The sequence below is a fragment of the Pleurodeles waltl genome, chromosome 3_2, assembly GCF_031143425.1.
Source record: "Pleurodeles waltl isolate 20211129_DDA chromosome 3_2, aPleWal1.hap1.20221129, whole genome shotgun sequence".
Lineage (NCBI taxonomy): Eukaryota > Metazoa > Chordata > Amphibia > Caudata > Salamandridae > Pleurodeles > Pleurodeles waltl.
Genome location: NC_090441.1, coordinates 153,878,867 through 153,901,853, shown reverse-complemented (window position 1 = coordinate 153,901,853; position 22,987 = coordinate 153,878,867). Strand labels below are relative to the sequence as shown.

General features: G+C 44.2%; 1 protein-coding gene across 2 annotated transcripts in view; it reads right to left on the bottom strand.

The window, feature by feature from the left end:
- Positions 1-22,987, bottom strand: part of SGSM2 (small G protein signaling modulator 2) — a 761,725-nt gene that overhangs the window by 229,349 nt on the left and 509,389 nt on the right. For both annotated transcript variants that reach the window (XM_069227030.1, XM_069227029.1), the window contains exon 8: positions 10,962-11,086. In XM_069227030.1, the coding sequence (XP_069083131.1) occupies positions 10,962-11,086 (125 nt within the window). The remainder of the gene's footprint in view (positions 1-10,961; positions 11,087-22,987) is intronic.

Below are 22,987 nucleotides of genomic sequence, written 5' to 3'. Positions count from 1 at the left end.
TGGGTTGGATGGACTGCCAGTGGAGTACTTGATGTCTCAAGCTAATCACCTTTTACAGCCATTGCTTTGAGTGTTCAATGAAGCATACGATAGGGTGCAATTGCCGGACTCGATGAACGAAGCTCTTATAGTTGTGCTTCCAAAACCCGCCCGTGACCCTCAGGATGTTCGATCATACCGCCCTCTCTCCTTGCTCAATTCAGACGGTAAGTTGTTGGGGTAAATCTTCGCAAACAGACTCCTTCCCTTTTTGCCACATCTGATCCATGAGGATCAATCGGGCTTCATACCCGGTAGAAATACCTTCCTGAATATCAGGAGACTACTTCATATAGTACACACCAACAACTCCTAGTCTCCCCCCGGTGCGGTGGCCCTGTCACTGGATATAGAAAAGGCGTTTGATACGCTGAGCTGGTACTTTCTCATTGGTTTGTTAGAAGCGATGGGATTTGGCGCAGGATACATTAAATGGATCAAGACATTGTATGCCAAGCCCACGGCCCGCGTCAAAATGGGGCAAGTCATATCAGAGTCCTTCCCAATAGGCAGGGGCACCAGGCAGGGCTGTCCGCTGTCTCCCCTACTTTTGGCAATAGCCATGAAACCACTGGCTGTCAGACTACGCATGCGGGCACATATGTGGGGCATCCCAGAAATTAATACATATGATATTATCACTTTGTACGTGGATGACGCCCTGATATATTTGCACGAGCATGCTATCTCCATGGTCAGAGTGATGGAGAGACTTGATACTTTTGCAACCATCTCTGGCCTATGGGTCAACTGGTCTAAATCTTGCATTTTCCCTCTCTCCCGCGCACCATTGGAGCTCCGCTTGATCCTACGAAATTATCAACTACCATGGTGCCACTCTACTATTAAGTATTTCTGTGTACAGATATATCACTCCGCAGATGATCTTAGGGAAGGCAACATAGACAGGGTTCTTCGTTCAGTCCGCGGCTCTTTACCATTCTGGGTGCCTCTTCCTTTGTCACCTATGGGGCGGGTGGCCATCGCAAAAATGCTCATCCTCCCGAGATTTCTATATTATTTCACAGCACTCCCGATTGTCCTGCCTTGCTCATTCTTCAAGTCCCTGCAGTCAATAACGACTGACCTATTATGGGGCAGGGACAGACGTAGAGTAGCGCTGTCCATAGCACAATACCCACTGAAGGAGGGAGGACTAGGCATGCCCAATCTCGAACTGTATTATGCGGCCGCCCAACTGCAGTGGCCGGCCTCATGGCTTGGCGAGACCCCCTCAGCAGAACGTACAGTGATAACGAAAACACTAGCGCCACTCTCAGTGCTAACTTGGCTGTTAGACGGATCATGCCGTTCACCACAAGGCTCCATTTCGCTAGAGGTAGCCAAATCATGCTGGCAGCGATATCTCCATGGCAGAGGCCCCCAGACGCAATACTCTCCTTTGCTCCCATGGACACAATTACCTAGGGCCCATGCTCTGACAAAGCACCATGACGTGTCTAAATGGCGCGAAATGGGTCTGGTGAACATAGGAGAGTTCTACGTAGGCTCCACACTGAGATCTTTTAGTGAGCTTATGGCGACTGTAGGAATTCATGTCGGCGCCTTCTTAACATACTGCACAATCAAACACTTGCTGGGCGTCACGTGGGAACAGGGTAGTGCTGAACTGCAAGAATCACAGCTGCTTACATTGATTCTCTCGGCTGGAAGTAGAAGAGGTGCAATTTCAAGATTATACTCGACATTATTAGCTCTGTCTGCCCCGAACAGACGCACGCTAAAGCCTGATGGGATGAGGTACTCCCATCCCCCCTGTCCCCATACGCCTGGACGGCAGCACTATCTGCTGTGAAAAATGTTTCTCGCAACACTAGACTCCGTTAAACTCAGTTTAATTACGTGCATCACTCTTATTTGTCCCCATCCCGCATAAAATGGATATACCCTGGATCGAACCCGCTACGTCCCAGATGTGCGCACCCATCAGCAGATTTCTACCATATGGTGTGAAAATGTTACCCATTAGCCACAGCCTGGCAACATATTACTGACACCATAGCTGATATCACAGATCATACTCTAAATATAGAACCTGAGTCTTGCCTTCTAGGTCTGCGCCACCGAGCCAAAGGGGACAAACAGTTACACAGATTTATCTATCTGGATTTCACAGTGTTTAAGCGCTTGATAGCAACTCACTGGAAGGCTCCACACTCCCCGGGATATACCAATTGGTTGCGGGACCTGCTGCAATACTCCCACGCGGAGGCTCAGACACTAAGCCAATTACCATACAGAGGGCTGGCCCCGGGAGGCTCTGAAATATGGGATGCTTTTATTGGTAATATGGAAGCCAAGAATGATACGTACCCACCTTGAGCCTTATGTCTATTTCATGGTACTGAATAGACAAATAGTCTCCTCCTACCCAGTGTCGTTTGCACCTCATCAGAGGTAACCTGCATGCCCAACCCGCCATACATTATTAGGCAGCAGCAAACACCGCACACATAGGACTCTAATTACAATATTACCTGCTCGTAAAAGACCTGGCCACGTTGAGGCTAAAATGGCCCCCGACTGACAAACTTCCCCACATATCTAGGAATACGAAATAGATCACTAATGAGCCCCCAATAAATAAATAAATACATCACCACGTCCCCTATACCAGACATGGATAAATCTCGCCGCCCCACACGCAATACAACCTCAATAATCGTTACTAATGTGGCACAGTTCATTGTTATGTTCACATGGCACATCAATATGTGTATCTCACTGTATGGGTTTGTATATATGTACATGATTACCTGCCTTTGTGGGCGACTGTTCCTGACAATCTCTATTATGTTCAATAAACAGATTTAAAAAAACAAAAGGACATAATTATAGGACCATTAGGACCCCGTTTCAATAGTCGATTTTAATCACTGCCAGATCTGAGATGTGGAGGGAACTGGCCCACTTAAAGCCCTGGGTCTCACAAAGCTGGACACAAGGAACACTTCCGGCCTAACCTAAGAATATCAATGGGTCACAATATCAAGGACAAACTAACAAAATAAAAATATTGCCAGGTAAGTATGTCTAGAATAACTATACCTAACTCAACATATATTTACCTGCTTAGTAATATATCTGCACGGAATATAGATGTGGAGTTACATTTAGTAAATCTATAGTTCCCAATATTCAGTAGTACAATCCTCTGAAAAGAAATAAAATCTTTCCACACAGGGCTCGAAGGGCGCATGCCTCGCCTTCCTAGGCAATGGGTGACAACAGGAGTTGCAGAGAGACTTTGAGATGTGTACCAGCAAAGTTGCCAGGAATGGCAAGCAAGAAAAAGCGTCAACCTCTATTTGAACCTCACCGGAGAGGGCAGCAGAGTCTCCATCAAGACTAGCCATTTCACATGAATATTTGCAACAATTACTCAAGAAATCAAAGAAGAGGTTGGCACAATCAGGGCTGACATCAAGAACTCCCCAAAGGAGATGCAGCAGGACAATACCAGGCATGACATTAGAATTAATTACTTAAAAAGCACTTTAGATACAAGGTCCAAGGAGATCCATCACCTGACCACTAGAGTCTTGGCCCTGGAGGAACATTAAGACTATCTAGCTGTTAAGCAGGAATCAATCAATCAATCAATCAAAGAAATTTGTAAAGCGCGCTACTCACCCGTGAGGGTCTCAAGGCGCTTCGGGTGGGGGAGGTGGTCCGATCACTGTTCGAAAAGCCATGTCTTGGGGTTTTTTCTGAAGAGCAGGAGGTCTTGGGTCTTGCGGAGGTTGAAGGGGAGGGAGTTCCAGGCCTTTGGGGCGAGATAAGAGAAGGATCTGCCCCCTGTGGTGGTGTGTTGGATGCATGGGATTGTGGCGAGTGTAAGGTTGGTGGATCTGAGATGGCGGGTGGGGGTGTGGAAGTTTATTCTATTGTTGAGGTAGGATGGACTGGTGTTGTGGAGGGATTTGTGTGCGTGGATGAGGATTTTGAATGTGATCCTTTTGTCTATGGGGAGCCAGTGGAGGGATTTGAGGTGTGGTGACATGTGTTTGTGGCGGGGGAGGTTCATGATGAGGCGTGAGGCTGTGTTCTGGATTCTCTGGAGTTTGCGCTTGAGTTTGAGTGTGGTGCTGGCGTATAAGGCGTTGCCATAGTCTAGCCTGCTACTGATTAGTGTGTGAGTGACGGTTTTCCTGGTCGCTGTGGGAATCCATTTGAAGGTTTTTGAGGAAGACTCTGACAACAGATTAAGAAGTAATATTATCAGAATTTTAGGTCTGCCTCAAGGAGCTGATGGCTCAGACTTGCATGCCTTTATGCAAAAGCTGCTTCACTACATTCGCAACTGCCCAGACAACCCTCCCATTTGCCTGGACCGAAACAAATTTGGGAGGGCAACAAAGACAAAGAGGCTTATATCAATGTTTTGACCCAAGTTCACTTCTTTGAGGAAAAAGAGGAATTAATTACCCTGACTGAGTTATGAACACTGAAGACACAGGCAATACCACCACCTCAGTAACCAAGAAGCATGTCAGCCTTCAATAGTTAACTGTGAACAGGAGCTGGAAAAACATTTCTCCATCTACCAGACATTGAGAGATCTAGACATGATGTGATCAGGGAGGTGGAGAATGGTGGAGCAACAGAAGATGGTTCCCTGATCAAAAATGGCCGTGGCTGGAGGGGAGGTTTTTTGAGGGTTGATAACATTTCAGGATGTTCATCACTGTCTCACACGTACCCTAACAAGGGTTTTAATTTTGTTTGGGCTGATGCTTCAGGTTCAATTTTATGACCCTTTTGTTCTAAAGGAGGCGATGTGGGGAGAAGGTCAACACATTTGAATAGTAACGATGGTGAGTTGCTTATGCTTCCAACTATGGACTTTACCTGGGTGCCCAGAACATGGTACACAAGCACACAGCAGCACACCCTAAATCATGAAAAAAGGTAAAGCAGTCATGATTAACAAGGGCTGAAAATCATCAGCTAAAAGGTTGATGGTTCTGAACGTTTAAAAAACTCCAGGGGCTGACGTGTTTGCTGCAGGAGACACAATTACTGGCAAAGGATAGACCTCGAATGAAATCAGAATATTTGCTGATTCAAAATTTTTCCTCCGTGGGAAGAAGGCAGGGATTGCTATCTTTTGCAGCCGTTTTTTTGAGGGGATGGTGAATACAGTACTTCTTGACAAGGTAGGGAGAATGCTAGGCACAGTATTCTAAGTGGGCACAAGAGACTATACCATAGTCAACCTAAATGGCGCCAACACAAACTAGGAATCATTCCTCAATCATTTTATAGGATAGCAATCTCCACAACACTGAGCATACTCAAGATGACTTATTTGTGGGTGAACCCGGTAATGGACCCAGTAAAATATTGATGGGAGGGATACTATCTCGACCTGCCTTTGTTAGTGGCTTGTAGAGATAGAGCTAATAGAAATAGAACAGGAAATCCATCCAAACAATGTAGAATTCACAATCTAGTCTTCAGCCCACAAGACCTACGTACATCTTGATCATTTTCTTATAAGAACCAGGTTTAGGGAGAGGTTACGTGTATGGACATTGGCTGTATCGTATCATGCCTCAATCGCGCTCATGATTGACATGGTGGTGAACATTAATATATCGCTGGGTTCATGGCTAGAGTAATTTCTCCTACATGACCCCGCAGTTAGTGCAGAGGTAGGGGAGGTGATAACAAGATATTTAAGTAAAAACAACATCCAATATGTTACCTCCACCTCTCTCTGTGATTCAAGGAAAATCTACACTGGGGGCATTTTCATCAAAGCTGCAGTGCAATATAACATGGTCCAAGCTGCTGCTGGCTCCGCACTGGAAGCATCACAAACTGAAGTGGAGAGAGGCATGAAAGGACTGCCTCAAATAAACTAATCCTTTTGTGTTGCTAAAGTTGCCCTAAGTGGGAAGGGTATGTGTTGTAAGTATAAACGACGGAACATCAGGAAAAGTACAAGAAGAAGATTTATTCAGGAAATAAACAACCCAAAAGGAAACGGCTGCTACTGGGCTGCCAAGCAATCCAACTGACACAGAATCATTGTTAGTGCCTGGAACATCAGCATCAACCAGGCTCCAGAACGTGAGTCTTGATGTCACCAAGGTTCCAGGCCCAGCATACACATGCTAGGAATAGACGTAAAACATTTAAGATCACAACAGTATGCCCAGATGTGGGTCCCTTGCTCACTGTGCCACTGGATTCAAGTTAGACTGGCTGATTAAGGGTGATACCCTGAAACCGGTCCCAGGATGCTTGTTTCCGGTCCAGGGAGGACCTGGCCTGGCAGTTCGGGCTGAACAGGGTCAAGATGGATTTGCATATGGTTAGGTCCAAACTGGGGTGGCATGGTGAGCAAAAGAACAATGGATTAAACCCAGATCTGTGACTGGGGGTGAGTGTTTGAAAAGTTTACACACTCCGTCCATCATCCTTTTGTGTTGCTCAAATAAACTGGCATGAAAGCTTGGCACTCATGACTGAGCTTAAGGCTCTATATCAGGACAGAGCAGAGTACACCCTTTTCAGAACAAAACCAAAATATTGTGGTGCTGGCAATAATGTGAGAAAAATGATGGACATCCAAATAGGACTTAAAAGATAATTGATAACAAGGGGGGCATGTCCCTAAATTATGAGACGAAAACAGAGGCCGTTAGGACATTTTATCAACAGCTTTAGTCCAAGGAGGAGGTCCCCTTCAATGAGATCTTGTCATAGCTATACAGAAACTGGCACTACACGCTGCCACTAAAACAGGGGGAGGCCATGGATGAGCCTAGCACTAAGCAATATATTTGCACTTGCATTATAGGCCTTTGCCGAGGCTATACTTGTGAGAAGCCCTCCTAGTCCACCTGCTGCCACATGAAGACCTACATAAGCTTATAAACATTCCTGTGGAATTCAAAGTCAATAAAATATTTGGGGGGGCAAAGTGGTCACAGCACATGTAGTCACCCTGAATTACTGTACTCCTTCTCCAGTACATTTGGAAAGACTTTAAGCCCAGCTTATGAAGGAATTTTCATGGCTAGCAGGATAGCAATAGTTAAAATGAAGACTCTTCCCCAGATCCTGTATATATTCCAAACTATGATACGCCTGCGCCACCCTGGATCTCAACAGCTCCTAGACCTGATTAATTCTTACAATTGGAAAGGCAAGGCCCTGTGAATACTCAATAAACTGTTGTATAGTTTTTTACCAATTCCACATATTATAGCTTAATACCAAGACTACATGACAGTGCTTGCCGCTTTGCACATAACACGCAGGCTAGTAAAAACCCATTGTAAAATCATAACCCATTGCTATAGGACACTGGATAAATTAGCAAATTGGAATACGGATAGGAGCAATCACTGCATACAAGAATGTGAGGACACAAATACTCTGCTACACATAATGTGGTTGTGGCCCAAACTAGGCAGAGTTAGTGAGGGATGGGAAAACAAAAGATCAACAGAGCCTTTGCAGTCCAAGTGTTGATGAATCCAAATGTACTTCTTTTGGGTCAATGCTTTCCCTCAGCCAGATACCACATATCTGTAAGAGGAAAGCACTAGTTATGGCTTTACTGGTGGCAACCCAAGTAATCCTGGCATAATGGAGAAAAACACTTTACCCATATTGCAGGCTTGACTAAATAAGTTATGGGTCATTTTAGCCATGTAGAACATCACCCTTTCCATGGATAACAATCTAATAGAAATTGAGACAAGCTGCAACCGTTTCATGAGACTTTTGGCTTGTGAATACAAGGAACTACTTTGCACTATGTATTTTAAGGTGTTGCGGCTTGTTCCAGTGGAGATTTCCCAAGTTATGTCGCAGTATAGCTTTTAGTTATTACCACTTCTGCGAGATCTTTAAATCAAATCAAATCAAATCATTAACATTTATAAAGCGCGCTACTCACCAGTGCGGGCCTCAAGGCGCTAGGGGAAAAAGGGGGGTTATCGCTGCTCGAACAGCCAGGTCTTTAGGAGTCTCCGGAAAGCGGAGTGGTCCTGGGTGGTCCTGAGGCTGGTGGGGAGGGAGTTCCAGGTCTTGGCCGCCAGGAAGGAGAAAGATCTCCCACCCGCCGTGGAGCGGCGGATGTGAGGGACAGCAGCGAGTGCAAGGCCAGAGGAGCGGAGGAGGCGGGTGGGGACGTAGAAGCTGAGGCGTCTGTTGAGGTATTCCGGTCCCTTGTCGTGGAGGGCTTTGTGTGCGTGGGTGAGAAGTCGGAAGGTGATCCTTTTGCTGACTGGGAGCCAATGCAGGTGTCTCAGGTGTGTGGAGATGTGGCTGCTGCGGGGTACGTCGAGGATGAGGCGGGCCGAGGCGTTTTGAATGCGTTGCAGGCGATTTTGGAGTTTGGCTGTGGTCCCGGCGTAGAGGGTGTTGCCATAGTCCAGGCGGCTCGTGACGAGGGCGTGGGTCACGGTTTTTCTGGTGTCGGCGGGGATCCAGCGGAAGATCTTGCGGAGCATGCGGAGGGTGAGGAAGCAGGCGGAGGACACAGCGTTGACTTGCTTGGTCATGGTGAGAAGAGGGTCCAAGATGAAGCCGAGGTTGCGGGTGTGGTCTGTGGGGGTCAGTGCGGTGCCGAGGGCCGTGGGCCACCAGGAGTCGTCCCAGGCGGACGGGGTGTTGCCGAGGATGAGGACTTCCGTTTTTTCAGAGTTCAGCTTTAGGCGGCTGAGCCTCATCCAATCTGCGACGTCCTTCATACCCTCTTGTAGGTTGGTCTTGGCGCTGGCGGGGTCCTTGGTGAGGGAGAGTATAAGTTGGGTGTCGTCGGCATAGGAGGTGATGATGATGTCGTGCTTGCGTACGATGTTGGCGAGGGGGCTCATGTAGACATTGAAGAGTGTCGGGCTGAGCGAAGAGCCTTGAGGTACGCCGCAGATGATCTCGGTGGGTTCTGAGCGAAACGGAGGGAGGTAAACTCTTTGGGAATGGTTTGCGAGGAAGGAGGCGATCCAGTCCAGGGCCTGGCCTTGGATCCCGGTGGAGCGGAGGCGGGTGATTAGGGTGCGGTGACAGACGGTGTCAAAGGCAGCCGAGAGGTCGAGAAGAATGAGAGCGACTGTTTCACCGTTGTCCATCAGGGTTCTGATGTCGTCTGTGACTGAGATGAGGGCGGTTTCAGTGCTGTGGTTGGTTCGGAATCCGGTTTGTGAGGGGTCGAGCAGGTTGTTGTCTTCCAGGAAGGTGGTCAGCTGTTTGTTGACGGTCTTCTCTATTACTTTGGCTGGGAAAGGCAGAAGAGAGATGGGGCGGAAGTTTTTCATGTCGCTCAGGTCAGCCGTAGGTTTCTTTAGTAGAGCGTTGACTTCGGCGTGTTTCCAGCATTCTTTAAAGTATATTTCCAGCATCTTTAAAGTATATTGTCGTCGTTGTCCTTTTATAATAGGCCACTACTAATAACTTCCTATAGTTTTAGTTTGTTCCTAGGGATGGGAAGGGGTTAAAGTGGGATATTTGATTTACACCAAATGTGGAATTTTACTGCTGGAACAGTTCTTTGCTAGCCAGGCGGTGGTAGGCAATGGTATGTGTCAATCAGAATCTCTGGCTGTCGTCTTCGTTGGTATTACACCTTTTCTATAGTTTAGAAACTTTGGCAATCCTGTCCAAGACCATACCGACTCTGTAAGTCAGAGTCACTCACAGCCCTCTCCACAAACATAATCCCTTTTTTCTAAGGTGGAATCTACTCCTACCTACAAGCATCTCAAACATAAGACTTCTTCTCTAGTGGTCCTAACTACGAGCATTACAGGCAAAAATCTTTTCTCTACTTTGGAGTCTTCGACAGTCCCAACTACAAGCATCAGAAACATAAGATATCATTTCCTCTCTTGAATGGCAACTTCAGCGGTTCTGTCTACTACGAGCATCACAAACATGAGACCTCTTCTCTAGTTTGGAGTCTTCAGCAGTCCCACATGGAGCTGAGTCCAATGGCATCGCACAGGGGTGCGTCCAGCACCCTGGGAATGCGCACTGTCTGCAAAGCAGACAGTGCGCATTCCCAGGGTGCTGGGCATAGGCCCCCCTGTGGCACCCAGCACACCCTTACCGCCAGCCTTTCCATGGCGGGATGACCGTCTTGAAAAGGCTGGAGTAAGGTGAGTTGTAATCAGCCAGGCTGCACTGAGTTCAGCACCGCCCTGGCTGAGTACACCTCAGACCGCCGCTACCCCATCGGAAACAATGTGAGTCGCGCAAACAGTGGTCTCCTGCCGGGTCCGCCCACCAGGTTGTAGTGTGGTGGTTGGACCGCCTCAGTTGTGGCAGTCTAACCGTGACCGCAAGGCCTGAGGTCTTTGGACCGCCAGCCTCGTAATGAGGCCCTTAGTCATATCTACAAGCATCACAAACATAAGATGTCTTCTCTCGTTTGGAGACTTCAGTAATCCTATCTACGAGCATCAAAACATAAGACCTTTTCTCTAGTTTGGTGTCTTCAGCAGTCCCAACTACGAGCTTCAGAAAGATAAGACCTCTTCTCTAGAGTGTAGACTGCACCATTCCTATCTCCAAGTACAACAAACATAATACCTCTTTTCTCGTTTGTATTTTTCAGTAGTTCTGTCTATGAGCATCAAAAACATAAGATCTTTGCTCTCATTTGGTGACTTCAGTAGTCCTATCTACAAGCATCACAAATATAAGTCCTCTTCTTTAGCTTGTATTTTTCAGTGGTACTGTCTACGAGAATCACAAACATAAGACCTCTTCTCTGGGGTGGAGACTTCAGTGGTTCTTTCTATGAGCATATCTATTTTCTAGCTACAAGATCCCACCCATGAGCATTCATTTTCCTCTGCCTCAGATATTCTGGAAGTCTTGTCTGGACACTTTACTGCTTCTCTAACTATGAGTTTCTAAAACGGTTATTAATATATTACCTTTTCTCTAGTTCAGAGTCTCCTAGAGTTCCATTCATGAGTTGGTTCGGCGTCCACTTTAAAGTCAAATGTTCGGCAGACTGATGCAAAGAGAGGTATCCAGGAAGTGCTTCCATATCTTCTTTCTTTGGTGTAAGGAACAGAAAACATAAACACTGCATTAAAGATTGATTTGGCATATCACAATACATTGATTGTAATCAGGCAAGAATGTCAGTTTGAACTGGCAGAAGGGCAGCATTTCAATGCTTTTCTAGCAATAGATTAACATCTGCATGTTTAATATCCAACATAACAATTTGGTGGCATTTCTTCATTGGACCAACCATTAAAGAAAAACACTCCAATAAATAATTAGTGCAGCCATGCCTAGTGTGTACTTCACAACTCGATAGAAATATCTGCAATAACTCATTCTTAATTGTATGCACTCATGAGCTATTAATGCCCAAGAGATCAAAGGGACATTGACTGTCTAGTGAAGGGTGCAAAAAGATTATCCATAAAAAGAGCAAAGTACTTACCTGTAAGAAATACTTGAAACCCATTCAGACAGAGGCATTTTTTGTAACCTAGGCGATGATTCATATCTTGGAGGTATAGATACTCTGTTGCAACAGCAAGAATGTGGTCCACTTGCCAAATGTACATGCAGGCAGACCTCAGTTTTAATCACTGTGGAGATTACTCTGTCCCTGCTGTGATTAAACACCCCGACAACCCTGTGGATAAAAGGCCGTCAAAGGAAGACCTCTCATTCCATCCCCCTGATTTTAATGGGAGGATTTAGATGTGAGTTTTCACTGCTCGTCACTACCAAGAAAACCCTGTCGGTAAAACTTCTAAATGCTCCCCTCACCATGGGAGAGCACGGTATACTGTGGTTCCTGTCAATGCTTTAAGAAATGACCATCTGCTCGGTGTCCACTTCTCAATTTTGTGGGTGGCACCTCCTTAAGGTTGACAGTGTAATGTACCCTATCTCACTGACAGAGAAACAGCCCGCCCGCCACAGTATAAATCAGGCCTGCAGTTCTTAGGGGCGCTTCGCTCGCTGTCAACTTTAATTTCATCTTATCAAGCAACAAAAGAAACCATCGTTTGACAAAAAAGATGTTATGAGCTTTGAATGTAGCTCAAGGAGTATTCTTCTCTCCAGTTTCTGTTTCAGGTGAGTGTGCGGTTAAAACTGCATTAATTACTGAAAGGTAATGCAGACTTGAACCTTCAAAAAATTTCTATCTAAATGGGATCATACTCAGCAGTAAAGGACGAGGTGGGTCTTTATTTTGTTTCTTATGGCTTGCTGGTGGCACACCTTCCCCAGTGAAGATGGAAATGAATGAATGTGTAGAATAAACAACAGATTCTGACAAAGTAACTTTAGGTCTCAGACCTGTAGATATAAGAGGTCAAAACAAAGGAGAAGAAAGGTAGTCAAACTTCAGGCGGTTGTGGCCTCTCTCCCTCATCCTTTGCACTGAACATTGATTTTCTTTAGATCACCCTTCTGCTAAGTAGCTAGACAAGGGCTTACACCAAAGAGATCAAGGCCATCCTCTCGCACTTCATGGATAACATGCTCCATTATATTGGACAGCCACATGTTGATAGATTGTGTATTATGATGTTCATTATGGCACTCATCAGCAGCTGAATATTCCATGCAGTTGATAGTGGAGGTGAGTACTGGCTCCAAGCACTCGTGTGCAGAGGACACACACATGGTGACATTAGGTGAAGCCATGATCTGAGCAGGACACAGTTCTTCAGTGCAGACATCAGTGCAGCATCGAGTGAGGGTGAGGTCTATGATACATGCATGCTCAGTGCCTCAGGCGTTACGTAACTCCATATGGCTTTTCTCAGATTGTTGGAAAGTACCCTAGGGATACTTGCTTTTTGAGAAACATTAAAAAGAGGCATTGATTTCTAAGCAGCCAATCAGGGGAGTACAGTTTAAGACGTATGCTGATTTTCTGAGAATATCCCATGAGTTTCGAGTCCCCCTAGCGCCTGGGCTAACATGAGAAAAGCAAAGATAACTTTTGGCTTTAAAAACATGTGACACGTCGGTGTTATTCCCCTCTCAAGAGCTCTAAAATTCCAGTGATGCCCCATAACATGAATATATTTGGGAGCCAGTATACAGCAGGAGGGCACAACTCCTTTAGAAATCTAATTTGCAACAACCCTGGGGACACGTGAGAATTAGATGCGTAGAAGAAATTCCATCCTATTGTCTATATCAGGCAAACTGCCAATCATTTAAATTATTGTGCTGCCCAAATTGCTAGCTGTTAAAGGCAATCTCAACTATCACCTCATGTCTACTCATCGCTACACCTAAATCCATGTTGTTGTAAGTGGTATGGGTAGAAAATGCAGCACAGATAGTTATATGGAGTGATACTTCCACATGTTTTTGAGGAAATATCACCCAGCACAAGCTTGAGTTTTGCTGGGTGTGGGAGCACACCTGGTAAAACCAAATACTTTTCTGCACACAATTTCCATTTTCTAAAATTAGCCGGAAAATGTGTGGGGAAAAGGGCCCTGAATTTGGGATTCCATACAGCAAAGACTCAGTAATTCTTAGAACAAAATGTTATTTCCTATTGTGAGCCAAATACTCAAACTGGGCTGTTACTAGGTTGGTGATATGGTTGGAATTAGTACCAAGGAAGCAAGTACTGCCCTCCCATGTTACCAGCCAACTCAAAACAAAGGTCATAGAGTTTCAATTCAGTCCCTCAAACGCTGCAACCCAATGCTCCCCCACTACCATATTTTAGGTGGCCCAGTTCTCATGCTGCAGTGTTGTTCCAGGTTATTGGTGCACCTTCCACAGTTGGAAGTGAAGTCTGCAGCAGCACCACAGAACATAGGAAATGGACCTAGAGCAAGGGGTAGCGTCCCCCAGCTGGAATTGATTCTGTGGAGAGCATCTACTAGGAGCATGCATGTATGTATGTATATAGTATTTCTATGGTTCAAACCTCGCCAAAAGGCAGAGCGTGCTGGGCAAGGTCAAAGACAACCATAAAGTCAACAAACAAGAGGAGATGAAGCTGGGCTGTGGGTGCTTTAAGCTGTGATGTAATATTCTTTATAGAGGAGAGTCTTCAACTCATTCTTCAATTGGAGCAGAGTTGGGGGTAGCATGAGATAGCTTGGAGGATTGGCAGCAAACACTTTTTTCCCATGAGTTGAGTGGTTTTGGGTTGTTTACATTTGAAAGACAAACAGAACTATGATGTTAAGACAGGTTATTCCTTGAAAGACTCAGAGTATTAAGCTCAGATTTAATACAAAACCACATGCTGATAGAATTTGCTTTCCAGGGTAACCGAGACCACTGGAATTTTTCCCATCAGAAGAGTACGCCACTGATCTCAAGATAAAGGTTTCGAATTACTGATGAGTAAACGGGAACCTATTTAAAGCCAACCAAACACACCTACTTAAAACTCCAGAGTCATAAATGATTGATGAGCACACCAGCTCTGTTATAATCTCACTGTTCTGTGAAGGAAAGACCTGCACTGCCAATAGAAACAATAGCTGTGGCCTTTGGCCAGATATGCCCATCCTGCATGTCAATACTTGCAATTCAGTGCTTCTACGCTGAGGCTGTTTGGACATTGCCTGCAGGATTAGAGTCTGTGATCTAGCCTCTCCATTTGGGATGACCAATGAAATTCGTCGTCAAAGAGTCAGCTCATTTTGTTTGCAAGGGTGGTAGCACTGTTTGCAAGGAAAGTAATTTCGCAAAATAGAAATTAAATCGTACTCTCCAGGCATTATACTTAGCAATAAGGTTTAGGATACTTTAACAACAATCATGATGATTCCTTTGAGTTTGAAAAAATAATCACACTTTTAAGAATAGCTGACCTTAGGGACTGATTTAGAGTTGGGCGGAGGGGGGTACACCATCACAAACGTGACAGATATCGCATCCGTCATATAACAATTCCATTATAGTGTATCAAACCTGTAATACGGCGGATGGAATATATGTCACATTTGTGACGGAGTAACACATTCGCCAAACTCTAAATCAGTCCTTTAGTTTTTGTTCATTAAAGCACTGATTTTGCTTCAGCACCACCTGAGAAACTGACAAGGGGAACTGAGTCCCTGCACCATTACTCTAGCACAAGTGACAGGACAGTAACAACCCTTTGCTTCCCTGTTCTCAAAAACCTGATTAAAGAAAGTGGATTATTGTTTGATGTAGGTGGTTGCCCACTGCAAGGAATAATAACATTAACTTGTTAAGGTGAATCCCAAAAGTCACTAAATTAACCTGAGCTCAGCTCCTGGTAGCTATGACACAGAGTGGGGGGACTTAACTTAAGGCAATGTGTTAAGTATTTATGTAGTACCAAAACAGTAAAGAAAGTCTATAAACAGCAAACATAAAAAATAGAGTATATTTTCATAAAAAAGAATGACACCAAAACAATTAAAAAAATCAATAAGGGGAACTGGAGATATCAATTTTCAAATTTTTATGTAAAAACAGAGGCAGAAATCACTAAGCGCCCATGATGGTCTATGAAGCAGATAAAACTGGGACCTAGGAGCGATTTCAGGCTGACCACGATGAAGCACAGTTTGAATACACAAGGAAGGTTTGTCCAGGTCAAAGATTTTACCTTCTGATTTTCTAAGCCCCAGCTTTTCAGGGTTTCTTGAAGAGCTCATTTGGATCACATCTGCGATTCCCAGGACTTCAGGAACAGTACATAGGGGCCAGGTCACACTTCAGCAGAGGCTACCAGCAGAGTCAGTCCAGATCCAGTTGGTACCGGTCAACTAGTCACTTCATTCAAAAAGGCCTCTTGTAGCTTGTTGTGTCCCTGTAGTCACACAGAAGGTCAACCAGCTGACCCCTGGAATCCAATTATTTGTTCTGGGTACAACAGGAAGCAGGTGCAGCCCTTCAGGGCTCCTCTCTAGGTAGAGGAAACAGGGCCCAGTCCTCTTCTGATCATCCACGTGTACAGTAAGTGTTCTGAGCAGGGTTCCCTGTAGTGCCACATTTAAGGTTTCCATTAGCCAGGGGGTAAGGCTGACTCCTGCTCCCTCCGTAACTAGTGGGATAAAATTTCCTATAGGTAATTCTGCCCACCTTATAAGCAGTTCCTGGTTACCCTGCCACAAACCATCCCAGAGAGCACCTTACTCCTAAAATCCAAAATGGAGGAACCCTAAGACTTATGTATAACCGTCCACCAAGAGGTTTGTCCAGAGATATGAGCCCTCCTCTCCCCGGTGTGCACTCCAAACTGGTTGTGGGGACAGCCTCCTTCCAACTGGGTTTGAAACTAGCCTGGCTAGTGTGGGCCTGCAGCATTCTTCCTCCCAGGTCTCTCCTTACAGTAAACTATTAGTGGGTAGGTTTTGCCTTTGTCCCCTCAAGTTAATGAAGTCCCTGAAACCTCCCCAGCTGTTCTTCTTGAGTCAATAGGGTTCACATGCCCCACACCTAGCACACTCTGACACCAGACCTAAGCCATTGTCCTGCTCTTGGAGACGTTTTCAAACTTCATTCAGGCTGGCGCAGCTGCTAGCTGGGCAGCTGCTCTCAGGCTAATGCAAATTAGCCTCCTGGTGCGTCTACAAGTTACTTTTCCTAACTATTTAATAAAACTCCACCCCCACCAAATAATTGAATTTTAATAAAATAAGGATATGAAATACTGAGTGTAAATGACTATTCTAGTCTGTCAAAATTTAAGATTACATTTTATCATCTGTAGTTTAACACTCTCTAGGATTCAGCTACAGCCTTGTCAGTGAATATAGTTTTTAGGTGCTAATCAGTGGAGGAACATACTAACTTTACTTCTGAAAATGTTCCACTTCTAAATCTCAGGAACCCTCCCTTGTGGGCAACAAGGTGTACTTAGGTGTGACATATTAATATTTCAAAGGAGGGTTTCCTGCCTTTGAGAAAGGGTTATTTTGACAGATTTGACAGCATGTTTAGGCTGCTACAGTCAGGCTACACATGGTAGGCCTGAGGCCATATTTTACAGTCCCATTCTAGAAGGCACAATAGGTGTTGCAACCCACATGTGCCATTTAACATCCTGGCCCTGAGTGTATTTACTATACTAAATACTAGCGATTTGTACGCAGGTTAAATGTCGATCCAGAATAAGCCAATTTAACCCCGTGTAAAGGGACTGCACAAGCATGTTACTCTTTTTTTAGCAGGAGACAACTGCACGGATTTCAAAGTCCATGAAAAGTAGGTTGCAAAAAAATCTTGGGTACCCATGCAGAAATGGTGGATTTGCTTTACTTGAGTAATGGAGGCACACTATCACACCAAACAAGTTCATGTACTTTCTTGATGTGATCTGGATTTCTGGTGAATGCATTGCACCATGCTGGTCTTATCTGAGCAGTTTCCCAGATAAGCAATACTAGATGACAAAAACAATTAATAAAGAAATGTTAATAAAAGATGGTGTGCGCTCGATTGCAGAGCTACCTAAATGACTCCCTTTTTGACCATCAGAAATATTCCATGTTATGACATGAATAAAAATTTTACATTCTCATACAAACATAAAACTTGATCTAAATTAGCTAAGAGCAATGCTTCACCCTTTTCTGTCTTGTGTTAAATTGGTGCCTTCAGACTAAATGTAAGCTAAAACTCCTGCACTTGCTTGGTTGCTTTACAAGATGCCGGATGGCGCAAAAGGCAGGAAATTGAAGACAGAACTGGCATTTGTACAAGGAAAGGCTTCAATTTGTTCATTCAGTAAGATGAGTTTGAACAGAGAATTTGGGGCCATATGTACGAACACATTTTCCCATAGACACAGAATGGGCAAAACTGTTTGGTACATCTGGCCCCAAATCTCTTAAATGTAGGGATAGAAAATCTCACCATTACATTTTACAAAATGAACTGATATATTTAACATCACTAGAGATGTCTTTGACAAGTTTCTTCATAAAAGATGAACATTCAGGGGCAGCTGGCCAAGATACACACCTTTATTGTTTGCCAAACCTCTATCTCTAGCTCAGAATCACTTGGGGAACCAACATGAGGAAACACTTACCTAGAGCCTCGGTATCGCAGGATGAACGAGGTTACAATGACAACTTGCTATCATGTTTGATGTTCCATTAACTCGCGGATTCTGGGGAACATGAATAATTCGAGGAAACTGCTCTGTTAAATGGGTTGTGTTGCTTTCAAGCTATGTTGTTTTATGTTTCTCATAATATATGATATATTGAAGTTAGGAAGCGTGTGAGAAAAGACACATTAAGAGGGCAACAATCACAGAAAAAACACAACACGCAGGCAGTGAAATCCTATAAAGGTGTTTGGTGGAAGAACATATTGATAGTTTCATCAAACTAGGGAGCCCTGCAGAGCTTTAAATAATTTTTGAAAGAGCAATTCCTAAAAGCCCAAGCTTAGAAAGCTTGCAGGCATTGGGCTTCTTAGATTTTTAAATATTACAACTCTTTAGATTTTTTGGAGTGAATGACTTCCATTGTAAAGTGTGGATGTTAATATTGTGGCACCAGTTGGAAGACTTCTCCCTTTAGCATTTCCAAATCTAAGATCAAAATGGGACTAAGGCAGATATTGAGGGTAAAGTGCTACGGTAAGCGCTTTCTAATTCATTAAGGGGCATATTTAGTGCAGCACCACTTTTCTTGCGCCCGTTAGCGCCCGCCCTAATGCCACCATGTGTGGGACGTATTTAATATACAGCGCACCATGGCGGTAGTTAGGGAACTAGCGTCAGAACCTTTGATGCTAGTTCGCCGCTTTGCAGGATTAGCAAAACATTTGTTGACACTAATCCTGCGAAGCACCCAGAGGTACATTGAAAGCAATGTGAGCCTCCTTTTGATGCCTGCTCTGAGCAGGCATTAAAAGTGATGAAAAAATTGACGCAAACAAATCACGTAGATTTCTTTGTGCCATTTTTTCGGCCTCCCCTCAACGGAGGAACACCCCCTTTGCATACATTATGCCTGGCACAGGGATAATGTAGCACAAAGGGTTGCAAAGTGGCGTAATGCATATGGTGCAGCGTTTTTGACCATCTAACGCCACATTAGCGTAACAAAAATGTGTTGTTAGAATGGTACTAGGCCCTCTTAAATCTGGGCCTAAGTATTTTAATTTGTAGCTTTTATTTTAGATTTTGTAGCTCTTTCCAAAGCACTTTAACAGTGGGTAAGGGAAGAACTGTAGCTGGTTGATGAGGGACAACTCAAAGAGTTCATCAAGCGTGTGTACTCAGAGCAAGTATTACTGGCCTTTGTAGCATATGATGCTTTGCAAAAGGGCAACACTGGAGGTGAGGCCTCATCAAAGCAACAGTGACAAAAGATGCATGTATGGTAACCTCAGTCAAAGTCAGAATCTGAGCAGTAGCTATTTTTGTGTGTGAATGGCAGGGCCTGCTGCAGAATCTGCTAACTGAGAGCTACCTAATGGATGCAGCCTGGTGACAGGAACCAGCAGATAAAGTGAGATCTCCAAATCATTAACAAGAAGCATTGACCTTTCGGCAGCCATGGAGGAGAGTACAGATTAGGGAATATCCCATATGTCACATTCACCCAGTTCCAGAGCTATCTTGAAGAAAGGGAAACTAATTCATCCCAAGGCTAGAATTATTTGTTTTATGGTATGATTCTGCACCCCAGTGAACACCTGACATATCTGGACTGAAGAATGCTAAGGCTTGTGGAGCGTCTGCATTCATTGGACTGTGGCAAGAGTTGGAGGAGCACTTCTAAGACACACAGTTCTAGTATTCTTTCTTCTTCTTCATCTTCTGTCCTTTCAGTAGATGTGAACAGCAGCTTTGGAACTGACTGGTCTTATGTATGTGGGCTTCCAGTGACAATATGCGAATAAAGACATTCTGAGATCTTACACAGACAGTATGAGAAACAAATTCTAATAGTACACAACCAGACTACACACCGTGAGCCTGAACCACAAAGGTATTTGTGCCAGTAAATTTTAAATTGGTGCCACACACCTTCCTTGTTGACACCACATTACCATTCACATTTGCCCCTAACCTATACATTCGTTTTGGTTCCCAACCTCAATCCTCCTTTATTGCCATATCATTTGAATTCTGTGTTTTAGAAATTACATATAAGAGCTCTCATTGTAACTAATCCTGCAGGGTTTCCCTTCTGAATCAAACTCCTCACGACTCACCAATTTCATAGTCATGGTTAAAGTGGTTAGCCCATATTAACATTTCTGATGAGGAGGAAAGGAAAGTACAGTCTTCCCACTTTTGGGGTATTCAATTTGTTGCCCCTCAAGGTTAGGGTTCACTGATGGGCAAGAGCAAACTCTTCCTTATTTACATGGGCACATGTTCCAAAGTTTATTTGACAGCATAAAGGACACTTGATTTCCTCAGCCACTGCAGTGTTTACGGTTAAGCCTTTTCTATGGGGCAATTCTAATGGTGCCGCAATACTCCCACCGGATAATCCATTATATAAGTCACTGGATATCCTGGCCCTTATAAATCAAACTATTCCCCTTAGAAATGAACAGAGATTGGTAAAATAAGGAGCTGGTGTCTCTAGGTTAGATTTCGTTTTATGTTAAATTCTTGATTAAAACATATGTTTCAGTTTACCGATCACTATGAATGGATCCATGCAAAGCACAATTTGCTTATACCATAATTTGTAAGACTTATTTTTTTTAAAAATCTCAGTAATCAGTGATGTAGTGTCACTCAAGATATCGAGCAGCAAATTGTTATGTTTGTTGCAAAGCTACTTCAACAGTGAGAAACCCAGATCTGAATGACAGTAAAACACAGTGAATTGAATTTTCAGAGTGAAACAACACTAACTTAGTATAAGTAATTTATTCAGAATTAAACAATTGTTGGACACATACCAAGTGGCAATTAAAACAGAGGTCTCCAGGTTGCAAGGGGAGCACTGAAGCCACTGTTCCTAATTCTCCCCTCTCTTAAACTGTCGTGTAAAATGGCAGCATCACTGGGGGGACTGCTGAAAAGGTTCTGTTAACCCTTAGGGCCTGATTTAGAGTTTGTTGGATGGGTTACTCTGTCACAAACATGACGGATATCCCATCCGCCGTATTATGATGTCCATAGGATATAATAGACTCGTAATATGGAGGACGGGATATCCGTCATGTTTGTGACGAAGTAACCCGTCCGCCAAACTCTAAGTCAGGCCCTTACTGTCTACCTCCAATTAAGGATGGATGGTAGACGTAAGTAGATGCCCTCTTCCTATTTTGCCAGTTTTTAAGAGTCATAGGGTAAGATGTCTCAAAGTCGGTGCGAGATGTGAAATGCTAATTATTGCTGTGACGAGCTGCTGACACTATAACCAGCTCCATGGACCAAGAGGGCTAGAAATCAAGAAAAACTGCACCAAATTCTGCAGGCAACAGGATACACCTACAGAGGAGTACTCCTAAGTACTTCCTTTTCTTCCATTTAAAAAAAGCTTTGATTAGTACAGAAGAATAAATGATAGCTTCATAAATATTTGAATGAGTTACCAACAACAAAATATTGATTAATGTATTTAGTTAGTTACTAGGTACAATTATTCTGCCCTTCAGAACGTTTACCTCTGGTAAGAGCCTTCTCTCTGAGATGGTTAGAAGCTCACTGCTTTATGGTACAATAATAATAGACTCATCAGAGCTGGTATGGCTTTTACACCAAAGCAGGGAGATGAGCTCAATCCCTAAAGAAGTCTTACTATATTTGTACAGTGGTTGATTTATGCAGAAGGCCACAGTGTTGGCAAAAATATTCAATTAAGTCTTTGAACAGTAATGTTGAGATTGTTCTGATACCACAGCAAGATCTAGGATGTGAGTTTCAGGAGCACCTCCTACACTAAAATGGTGTTGGATTTTGCATCACAGCAACAAAAACGACGATCCATGGTTCAAGTACAAGAGAATAGAGAGCAAGATTGTAACTACAAACCCAAGGGATACACGTAACTTGGTAGAGGATTAAATCATGCCAAGCAGTACAGGGTAAGATGCAGAGAATCCAACACGAGTCACAGAGCAATGTATCCTGCAGCATAACATGGGGTTGACTCAATCATCCCTGGAGCCCCTTCCAATTGTGGTCGAACAGTGAAGAACAGAGGTTTTTTCCTACAGATTTGATGATTTCATGGAAGCAAACAGTGACAGGATTCATATGTTTGCATACTGTGAACTTTTCCACATTTTATCTTATCCTACAGTCTGCGTCGAATACACATTTAGAAGCTGGAGTTGGTTCCAGAGAGGCAACTGGTTGTACATATCAGTACTACTGGCTTCCTGTTAGAAAAGGTTGGGAGTCATGTCAATCCAAAGAGGCCAGGCAGCCATGACCAACATGGACTATGTAGACCATATGGTCATGATCCGCAAAGACATGCAGGACTATGTAGAGTATGCAGTCATGTTCCACAGGATTATGTAGACCATGCAGTCATAATAGACAGGGACTATGCCGGCTATGTGGTCATGCTCCACAGAGATTATGCAGACCATGTGACCATGTGAACAGGGACTAAGTAGGCCTTGTGGTCAGGTTTCACATGACTGTGTAGATCAGACAGCCAGGATTCAGACGAACGATATACTATTTCATATGGTCATGATTCACAGGGACTATCTAGACCATGCGGTCATGACACACAGTGTCCATACAGGACATATTGGTCATGTGGCCATGAGCCACAGGAGATATGCAGTCCATGGAGCCATGGACCACGGGGACCATGTGGACCATGCAATCATGATCCACAGGAACTATGTAGACCACAGGGGCAATGTAGTCATGATGTTGCCCTTGTGGTTATAATCCACAACTGGCCATACAGGTCAGATAGGCCGTGTGTCCAAGATTTACAGCAGTAATGCAGACCAAGTGGCCATGAGCGCAAAAGGCCACGTGGCACAGGTGTTCGCGATCCACAGGGGACATGTA